Source organism: Belonocnema kinseyi, chromosome 4 (assembly GCF_010883055.1).
Source record: "Belonocnema kinseyi isolate 2016_QV_RU_SX_M_011 chromosome 4, B_treatae_v1, whole genome shotgun sequence".
Classification (NCBI taxonomy): domain Eukaryota; kingdom Metazoa; phylum Arthropoda; class Insecta; order Hymenoptera; family Cynipidae; genus Belonocnema; species Belonocnema kinseyi.
In genome coordinates, this window is record NC_046660.1 from 96,441,738 (window position 1) to 96,453,273 (window position 11,536).

The 11,536-nt window shown below is 38.0% G+C and overlaps 1 protein-coding gene across 4 annotated transcripts in view; it reads right to left on the minus strand.

The window, feature by feature from the left end:
* Nucleotides 1-225: 225 nt before the first annotated feature.
* LOC117171284 overlaps nt 226-11,536 on the minus strand; it is a 202,979-nt gene continuing 191,668 nt past the window's right edge. For all 4 annotated transcript variants that reach the window (XM_033358431.1, XM_033358432.1, XM_033358434.1 and 1 more), the window contains one exon: nt 226-4,564. In XM_033358431.1, the coding sequence (XP_033214322.1) occupies nt 4,010-4,564 (555 nt within the window). In that variant the 3' untranslated portion in view covers nt 226-4,009. The remainder of the gene's footprint in view (nt 4,565-11,536) is intronic.

The window sequence follows — 11,536 nt, forward strand, 5'->3', positions numbered from 1 at the left end:
CAATTTAAAATTGCACAATTTCAATTTAATATTCAAATGTATAATAATTAGGTTTTGAATGCTTAGTTCTTAAATAGTTATATATATTATTGAGAGTAATGACTTTTTAAATAGAAATTATCTCGAAATATTCAATTATAATTATTTATATTATACTTACCAAGCAGTTTGTAAAAGTGGCAGGATCATAAATAACGAAACAAAATAAATAGAACGGACTCGATATTCGTTAGAAAATGAGTTTATTTCTCTGTACCATATGTTCTATGTACAACGTAACGGTACTGACGAGTACGATGGTTTGGCGGGACAGAACTCTATAGTATAAAACATATTATGTTTATCGTCTGTAAAAGTAGTCGTTAAATTACTTAGCGGGTCGCAGTAAAACTAAGCTCCTACATTGTAAGATGAAAGTGAAAGATGAAGAAAGAGTGATGAGCGGGAGAAATGAGGACAATGCGAAGAGTAATGTAGACGTAAAAATAAATAAGCTATGTCGATGTGGCGATATGAAAACTCAGTTGTCGAGCTAGCTCTGTACTAGATGACAATCGCCATTCAATTATAATCATTTGCTAGAAGTCGAAAACAATTCTAAAAAGATATGAGAATATAAAAGTTACGGTGTTTATGATTGTCAGAGCACAGAGCGAACTTTTACACTTTCGATCTAGTATACGCGGCAGAGGCGCACCTGAGGCTCGAGGACAAGCATTGACGTCTACACTCACAGACACTCGACAAGACGATAAGGTAAGGATATTAACAAACGCACGTTGAGGAATGAAACACAAGTATACTCCTATTCAAAAACGAAGACGTCACGGAATCGCACGATGAAAAATGGAAATAAAAAATCTAATAGTATAATAATATACGTGGAATTGCCAGTATTCGTCCTCGAGTCCACTGTTATGCTTCGTACACGTCTTATGAAATGCTTTGCTACATAATTTATAGCTAAGCCTAGCTGAAGAGTAATTTTTTCGACATATCATGTACGCATTATAAGAAATATTATAATTATATTGATTAATCTTAATTTGATATATTGGCAGTTTACATCAAGTTGAATCACATTTTTGTTCAAGTTGATCAACTCGATGAAAAGTGCGTTAGCTATTACCACTAAGAGAATTTTTGGACGTAAGAAAAACTCACTTTCCAATCTAACATTTTGACTCGCTTTTTCAATCCCTGAGTCATTTGAGAAGTTGATGTGCATTGCGCAGCGTACTTACGGAATCTGGAGACTACATCCCGAACAATCCTTTCGGGTCGAATCATCGATCGCACTGGACCCGTTCCCGTGAAATCGACATTAGCGACGGTAGTACCGTATCGAAAATCGAGGAGTCTCCTATTCTCCCTTTCGTACCGTGTCTTTTGCGGGTGAAGCTATCGAGACAAATTGAAAATGGAGTTTTTCTTGCCTCTCACTGTGCGCACCTTGAAAATATTCTTATGTACCTTGACGGCACGAAAATAAAATACGGCTATGTGCGCACTCTAAAGGATACGATTTTGTTCTTACGTAATTGCCGAACTTGCGTAATTGGTTCTACCCTCTCACCACAAGCAGGTTGGTTACATTACGTCAGCTTAGTTAGCGAAATTATTAACTTTATCGTAGATAACAATCATTGATTATGAGTCATATGTAATGCAGTCACTTACTGTAGTACGTAGGCACCTTTTGTTGACACGTGGAACGTAGCTACGAGGGCGGAAGCAATTTTTTTCTGCCCCAGCCTTCCTGCGAACTTATTGAGCTCACAAATCTCAATCGCGCTATAAAAATATTAAAAAGTACTACTATGCTCACCGGATATTAAAATTAGCTTCATGTTAATACTTAATACTGTGCTGACGAAGAAACACACTTAAGCATTTCCATGCTTATACTCTAGGAAACTACAATTATACGCCAAGACAAACTAACTGCAATATAAACGCTTGCAATCGAAATCCGTAGTCAATGTTTGTCTTGACGAGTTTATTCTAACCTTAGTTTGCTAATTGATTCGATTCCGCAAAAGACTTTTGTATAACTTGCTGAAATCTATATAGTCCCCGAAATACGCCTAATCAAATTAAATTTATCTAAAGATTGCACGTAACCCGTACGTCTAACTTAATTTACCAATATGTCGGTAGACACTCTATTCGAATTCTAAATTATTTTTAGCGGAACTTATGCATACGCCTTTTGATACATCACACAAGTTCTAAAACGAACATCTTAATCCGAATCAAAAACAAATTTGTCTAATTCTATTATTTCAAAAAAGTCATACGACTGCTTCTTTCTTTTGGGCGGCAGTTATTATCTAACTTCCCATATCTCACTTTTTGTCTCTTTCTTTTTTAAAAATTTATAGCGTGATATCTGTGTGAAAAATGCATTCAAGTTAGGTTACATTCATGATTTTTCAAGTGTTAATTTAAAAAGTCAGTTAAAGCTCTTTAAGCTGGCTTATGCACTCGAACGTTTTAAGCTAACTTAAGTTCAAGTGGCAGCTCAAAAGTCAGTAAGAAGTTCATGAAATTCAGAACTATTTTGATTTGTTTAATTCGAAAAATTTATGATTTAAAATGAAAAGCTAATAGCTCTAGTTTCTAACGTAGTTCTAGTTTTCAAGCTGCAAAATATTTCGCACGCCACTATCATGTGGGAAATTAGAAATTCGATTGAAAACTCCGATTTATAATAATAAGTGATGGGTTCGAAAAATTGCTGTTGACTGGAGATATAAAAGTCGAAGCGAAATTGTTTGACCTTGTCAGTGTATGGTTTTAAATTTTCTTGAGTAAAAGCACTCGAGGTACTTCGCACGTGAGAACGCTGGTTCAGATTGATAAGGTCACGTGCCGCAATGTAAATTAACATGCCCAGTGCGGAGGGCGAGACGTGGCTAAGGTTAAGTCGAAGGGGATTCGAGGTTGCACGGCTCAGTATGGCGAGATGGCTACGCGTGATGTGAGCCAACAGCCACCCCGACCAGTTACCCCATCAAGCCAGGCTTGCGAGCTTAGCTTAGTCCGAGACGCCGCAAGAGGTAATTAACCTTCCGCCAACCCCTTTGTGCACCCCCTAGCCACCCTTCATTCCAAAGCCTAACCCCGCACCACATCGAGGTCCCGTTGATATCCCACTCAGAGCATCTGCATAATCACGCTTGATTCCTAATGCTAATCAGAATCCACGCTATGTAGCAAATATATGTCGACCTCCATCACTTTCGTAGCCGAGCCACGCCTACTGAGGCAAGTCCAAAAAAACTATTTCTCTTTACTACATCGTCACGCACGATACCACAATTCTGAACTCATTCCAAACAATTTATAGAGAGTGGGAAGTTCCTTTTTGTAAGAAATACGAATCAAACGTCGAAATATTTTATTTGGTCGTTTGAGGAGACACGTTTGTTTAATTCCCTTATGAGAGTGCGCGATATATCAATAAATTACGTTTGGCACGATGATCGGTTTTTGTTACGATCAAACTGCGAAGGAGCAGCTGTAAGGCGTATGGAATCGACTGAACGTAAGTTTCTTTAGAGCGGCAGAGATAATACGAGCGTAGCCTTCAGGTAAAAAGTATAAAGAGACCATAAGAATACCGATAGAACGGGCTAGTCGACAGTTTCACCACGCGTGAGACCTTACCCGACAGGGTTAAAGACCTCCGTCCGTCCGTCGCAATTTTACGTAAGCACCTTTTTTTCTGCCGAAGAAAATTCCGAAAGTCCTGGAAAAAGGTCATCGGACGTACCCGCGGACATGCAGCACTGCGCGATTACATACCGGCTGATCGTCGTTGAAGAAACGTTATAGGGTTGAGCAGAAGGAAGATAAATCTCTTCATTAATTTCCTTAGACTCGCGAGAAAAATAGTTGACTTGTAGCGTTTACTGGTCGAGTTCAGCCAGCAATGTTGCGCGGTAGGAAAGTTTTGCTCAGGAAGAAGACAAGAGCAAAGGCTCGAAATTTTCTTAGGCCCTATTTAAAAGCGGCGCGAGTATCCCGCGTCGTATAACTTGCAGAGACTGTCTGCCCGCCCTGAATGCATACCGGGTACAGAAACGGAAACAGAAAGCGCCTCCTGGTGTTTCAAAATTTGCCGCCGACGTTGCCAAGTGAAAGTCCACGCAGCGATAATGGCTATTTGAGCGACTAGGAAAACAGTTCCCGAAACAATGGCTTCGCCTAAATTGATACAGGATCCCATAATTCCGCTGGAAACATCTTCAGTTTCCATAAAGGTACTATCTCTTGCCGCGGATGTGTTATTTGATTTACTGTCACGTTCAAAGCCGAATTTATCGGTAATTTGTATCGTTTGTACCAAAAGAAGGTCCTCGCGACTTTGCGATGCTGATGGAGATGCTGATCGTCTACGACGGCGTCCATAGGAAATTACGGATCGAAGTTCACCGGTGGCTTCTTCCTGATCACATTGGACTGGTTCACAAGTTGGCATACAGGGTGTCACTAGCGCTCGGAATTGCACAACCTCTGAACTGGGGAATTTGAAGGCGTCAAAGTGTGAGAGGAGTATCTGAAACAAAAAAGGAAAATTCTATTCTATTTTAAATGGCTCAGGATATTTCTCTTTTCATTGATTATTAAACATTGCCTGTTTCGTCGATGTTAAAATTATAACCAGGAAGTTTCTGATCTACTGTCGTGCGGCCGACGTCCGCAATGTACTTGTACCGCATGTGCTCAATTATCTCAATAGCTTTTCCATTCCAGCGTAATACGATATGTAGGCTTCTTTGAATTCGATACCCAGTACTTATCGGGAGGAGCGTTTTTTAAGTTCAATTTGGTTGAGAACGCTCGTCAAGGGAAATCAGAGATAACGCATGGGTTAGAATGCGGATGCTGGGGTTCGAGTTCGAGAAGCTATTCACATGTTCAGGGCGTTGAAGGTAGCGTGCCAACTCGAAACGTTTCTTTGCTTTTAGTGGTGGTTGCAAGCTCATGAAACAGGTTCTTCCTAGTTTTTACTGTCAAATCGTGCATCTTTTCCTTCAACTCTTTATTAGGCAAGTCTGTATACGAACAATTATTCGAGATTATGGTCGGAAAAAACGAAAAAAAAAATTTTTTTCACAATGTTTCTGCGAAGAACGTATCTAAAACGTCTTTATCTTTAATAACTTGACTAACTTTACTTTATGCTCGAGATGCGAAAAGCTTTATAATATTCTATCATAATCGCGGAATGATGTGGAGAAGAGCTATAAATGTACCGAAGCATCAGTCAGATCATATGTTTTAGACTTTACTACTTGAGTATAACCTGATCTTCTGTCCACTTTAAAAGTCGTGATGTGTCCCGTCGCATGCAAGCTAGAATAGAACGCGGAGGACGCGCGTCGCTGAGAAATGTTTCCAATTTCATTCAAAGTGGTCGAGAAATGGTGGCCTCCGGCGTGCATTACGTGACGAACATACGGGTGAGTCTTTTGGTAAATTCTTGCCTAGAAGAGCCGTTAGACTGTCGCGAGTAGACTCGTTTTTCTTCCCTACTGGTTAATAAAATCAACTTCCCCATCGGGAGGAAGTCGAGAACTCTAGCTGCTCGGTAAACGCCCTTGCAAATTTATGTTTCCGTCGTGCACTCGCGCGTATTTCATTGAACCTGCCGATCGACAGAGCGCGGCTTCCTATTGCCATATAACACACTCAGGCCACCGACGTTTTATCACTGTTACCACAACAAGAAAATAAGAATCCAGTGTTCGCCTCTTTCCAACCTTCTTGTTTCTACTAATGAAATGTTTTCCAGGCCTATTCATATGCACCAAACATTTGCTAACTTTAATTATTACTAAAAGATAAAATTATTAATAATAAACTAATTTGTAAATGATCTTATGTTGTTAATCTGCTACACAATAAAAAAAGGATCAATTTTGTTGCAGAGCATTTTGCTTCAACGATCATTTGACTCTCGAGATCATAATGATCTGTTCATTCAGATCAATTTGATCTTATTTTTTGGTTCTTTTGTCAGACTAAACAAAATGGCCGCTAGTTCTTGGCGCTGCTGTCATAACGACATAACCTAAAAATTGTATCTAAGTGCACGTAAGTGTCAACTAAACGTAACGGGTGATATTTTCTAATATCAGATTTCATTATTTTTTCAAATTTTCAATTACACTGCACGATCAGAAACCGTACACTAAGAACGTCAGACATCTTGTTTAGACTTTATACATGATCCCGAATCAGATCATTACGATCTGAAAAGTCGACCATTCACTCCGGCCGATCTAAAAGCTCTTGAATTCGGCCTATCATTTTTTTGCAAATCATAATGATATTGATTTCGGTATCATTTTAAACACTTTTTTTTACTATGTAGTCGGTAATTAATAATAAAAAGCACAGTCTTCCCGATTCGAAATCAATTCTTCCACCACGAAGTAAAAACAAAATCAGCATCTCCGAATAGTTAAATATTTATCCTATTTATCCTAAGAAATTAAAAAATATATAGAGGAGAGTACTCGAATATGAGATATTCTCGTAATGTGAGAAAGCGAGGTATCAGCTAAACTAAGAGACCCACTCTGTTGGTTCTATCACTAACTTGTAGCCCTTGAAGAAAGAGTAATTTCGTGGTATAGTCCATTTTTCATTGGGCTTCTAAAGATTATAGGCGAACTTTTTTGAAGTCGATGGTGATCGAGTTCTTGGAAGGGAATTCTTTAAACCCTATTCATTATTCACTAAATAATACTTCATTAAATTCATTAAAAATAATACTTTATTTTGCATTTTATTAGCTACTCCCTGGGGTATCTTATATTTTGAGAATAGTTTGACGAGTTTGGAAAAAGCACTTTTTTACATTTTTTGTATTTTCAGCATAAAAAAAATTTTTAATGAAATTTTTTATTTGAGCTTCTTATGACAAACTAAATTTCCTTAAAAATGACCTATATTACTTTTAAATTCAGTACATAGAATTCCGACAATCACGCCAAACAGAGTTGGTATCTCCTATTTGGGTACTCGCCTCTATGTATTATATGACTTTCTTAACAAACAGTAAATATCTTCACGAGAGATACAAAAGAAAAAGTACCTATCCAAGCTCTATTGCAACTGAAACATACATGTCCTGACCACAAAAATTATACCGAATTCAAGAGAATTTTGATTGGATGGAAAAAATGATCGACTTTTGAGATCATAATGATCTGATTCGGGATCATGTATAAATTCAAACCAAGATGGCTGACGTTCTTAAGAGTATTCTAGCTCAAGTGCAAGCTTTTTATGGTTTCTGATCGTGCACTGTATTTGAAAAGTTAAAAAAAAATACGAAATCTGACACTGGAAAATTCTAACTGTTAAGTGTACTTGTCACTTGCGCGCGGTTGGATACAATTTTTAGGTTATGTTGCTATGTCACAGACGCACAGAACTGGCGGCCATTTTGTTTGGTCTGACAAATGAACCAGAAAACAAGATCAAATTGATCCGAAGTGATAGATCATTATGATCTCTAGAGTCAAGTGATCGTTGGAGAAAAATGCTCTGCAATAAAATTGATCATTTTTTTTACTGTGCAAACTTTAGTGAACCTACGCTCAAAAGCACATGAACTGGTCCTCGGATTTCTAATCTACACCATCCTCACTTTAAATATTCTCAGCTATTATAATAGTTTGAAGTAACCGAAATTGTATACTGGAATTGCAATCGAAACTTGAATAAAGGAAAGGGCTTCTATCGTAACATCTACTATTAGAGGGTTTCGTCAATGTCTGTTAAAAGTTATTTCACAATTGCAGAAAATGCAATTATCGAAATATAAAACTATAGTAACGCGCGTTCTCTTATTCCAAACGGTACTGTTGAATACTGCAGCGTTAATTACAGAGTGCGCGTGAGTCGAGCGAGGTGTTAATTAAACGCGTCGTTCGTTCACCGTCTTCAAGCTTGAGAACGAATACTCGGTACCTCTTCCGCACAACAGACTAACCAGATCGGCTATGTAGGGTTTACCGCGCACGTGTGTCTATGGTATTACTTGTTAATGAAGCAATATTGTGTCTCCCTTCATGGTACCGTTGCAGTATATCACTCGACCACGAGCCATTTTATCACCAAGTCTGACTTTCCTGATTTTTTTTCGGTTACCTTCCTATTCGAATTTTAATTTCCCTGGCGTTGCACATAGAATTCTTCTCGTTAAAGTGTCAGTTAGAGGTACGCAACGCGAGCTTAATCGACATCCCTCTTATTTTCTACCTCCGTGCGCCTCTCACTTCAGTCCGTTTTTCTCTTCTTACCCTTCAATCTACAAAACCTACCAAAGGTAGGATGCATCCCGATACGTTGTGACGACGATCCGGATTGTAATCTTCCCATTACCGGCATAAATTCGCCCTTTGTTTATGCCAAGACTGTTATTTCTTTCTAATAAAGCGATATTGCCTAGCTCTTCGTGAGTAAATGATGTGGAACGACGCGGTTAACGAGGCGGTGCCTCATGTACTATAGACTTTCATTGGCAGGATCCAACCGTACAGATCGTGATGTAGATGCTTGTTTTGCTCCCGCCGACACTTATACCCTACCTCGTGAGCCTGAAGAAGATTGCGAATCACCCACGAGTCACCGTATGTAAAGTACCTTCTTCGGTAAGTCTACTTTGAAACAAAAACCATTTGTTCACGATTTTTTTTATAGCCGACTCTGTTTCTAATCCAACTCGAAATGTAATGCACGCGATTCATGAAAAAATGTTTTTAACTCTGATTTAATACTTTAAACTGTAACAAAGAGTTGGAGGAATTGCAATATTATTTTTTGTGAGAAAAATATTTGTGTAAAATATATGAAACATATAATCATGACGTTTCTATGTCATTTCCTCAAAATATATATTTATTTAACTTTTATTCTGATTTGCCTACAGATAAGATGTTTTCAAACTTTTCCAATTTTTTTATCACAACTTCAAGTCCTTGCAAGTGGAAAAAACTTTTTAGCAGTTTATGCTCGTAAGCCGTCGTGATACAATGAAAAAAAATAGTTTCAAAATGAGCCCAAGAACATTGAAAAATGTTGATTATTTCAGAAGTAATTGAAAATTTAAGAAAACATTGAAATTAACACTATTTTTGCAATATCTGCTTAAAAACTAGACAAATGGGCTTTGCCCTGGGCTTATATTATACAGAATTTCGAAAATAATAACATTTTTAAAGAGAACGTTTTTTTTAGCTCTGGTATACTAAAATTAAGAGAATTTATTCAGTCATAACAAAAGAGGTGGCCTAAAACTTTTGCACGACAGTATGCAGGGTGTCTAAACAGTCCCGGGACGGTTGGATATTTCCTCTGGTAAAATATTTTTCAAAATATTCAACGAGGAATTCAATGGTGACCTTCATTTTGACCTTGCAGTTGACTTTCATGGCTTTTTGAAGGTCAGCTTTGTTTTTTTAAATGGAAACCCCCTTTTTCGCATCTGCAATCGATAGAGCGGACAATTCTACGTTCAGGTGCGTACCGAATCGTAGGTCAATTGTAACGGTCAAGGTCAGTTAGAGGTTATTTGAAATTAACCAAGTTTTCCAAGAGGTCCGTGTAATTCCTGAAGTAAATTGCAACGAGAAATTCATTGGTGAACTCTGTATTGATCTTGGTTATAGCGTTTTGAATATTGTAAAATCATAAGGAAATTTTTCATTAAAACTTCCAGGTGTTCTGGTGAGAGTTCTGTTCCTCCCCGAAGAGTTATACAGTCCTATACCGTTTTTCCATACCTAAGTCAATACCTAACGCGATACCATAAGTCCTATACCTTTTTTCTATACGAATATTACGAATCGAAACTAAATTTACGTATTACGAGTACATACTTACTATCTTTCGCTAAAAGATTATTATAGCGCAAGCTAAACTTTCGGAACAAGAGAGGGTATCTGTATTATTGATGTGTGGTTGGGGAGATCGAGTTGGATCTTTGATCAAGTTAGTTTTCTTTTTAATTGCACTTTTCGTAATGGAGAAGGTTTAGATCCTGTCTCAAAATTAACAATTGAAGGAACTGTAAGGCGCTTTATGAATCATGGATCTAGCAAGGACCTTCAGAGAACTGGTCAGCCAAAATCTGCAGGATCTCAGGAGATGCAGATGGACATACCCCAAGCATTTGTTGAAAACCCACACCTTAGTTTACGTCGAGCTAGTGATGAGCGTGACGTTGCTTCTGAGACAATCCGAAATATTTTAAAAAGCATTAATTTCCATCCTTACAAAGTTCATCTGGCACAAGAGCTCAATGAAGACGATCCTGATCGTCGGGTTGAATTTTGTGAAATAATGATGTACAGAATTGATAGAGATCCTCTTTTCTTGTACAATACAGTATTTTCAGATGAATCTACTTTCACTTTAAAAGGTGAAGTTAACAGGCAAAATTGTAGATATTGGTTCGACACAAATCCTGATTGGATGTTGGAGAAGCACACACAATATCCACAAAAGATTAATGTTTGGGCCGGTATCTTAAATGGTACATTGATTGGCCCTTTCTTCAATGATGGTAATCTCAATGACCGTGCATATGAAGAGCTTCTCAGAAACCAAATTGTACCAAGAATAAGGGAGATTACGGGCGATAATTTTCAAAATATTTGGTTCCAGCAGGACGGAGCAGCGGCTCATTACGGTGGGGAGTTTCGAGCATATTTGGATACTCAGTTCCCTCAAAGGTGGATTTGAAGAAGGGGTGAAATCGAGTGGCCTGCTAGATCTCCTGATCTGACGCCTCTCGACTATTTTCTTTGGGGTTATTTAAAGAGCAAAGTATACTCAACGCAACCGCAAAGCTTAGACGAATTGCAGAATCGGATTTTGCAACAGGCTACTTTGATTGATAGGGAAATGATTTGTAATGCTGCTACTCATTTTTACAATCGCATAGCTTTCTGTCAAGAAGCTCAAGGTTTTCAGTTCGAACATCTTCACTGAAGCGTGAGAGGCAAGGGGACTCACGCTAATCAAGCACCCCCAAAGGGAACAGAATTTACTACGTCCATGTCGTTGCTCATGGCTAATGCTAAATGTAAATGTAAACTTCTTGGAAAACAACTTAAAAAAACCTTGAAGACCATCACCAAGATCAATACAGAACTTATCAATGCATTTCTCGTTGAAATTTACTTCAGGAATTGCACTGACCTCTTGTAAAACTTTGTTAATTTCAAATAACCTCTAACTGACCTTGAACGTTACAATTAACCTATGACTTGGGTACGAACCTAAATGTACAATATTCCGCTTTATCGATTGAAGATGTAAAAAAAAAAGAATTTCCATTTTAAAAAACAAAGTTGACCTTCAAAAAGCCATGATAGTCAACTTCAAGGTCAAAATGAAGGTCACCATTGAATTCCTCGTTGAAATTTACTTCAGGAATGACTTTCACTTTTTTGAAAAATACATTACCTGAGGAAATATCCAACCGTCCCGGGACTATTTAGACACCCTG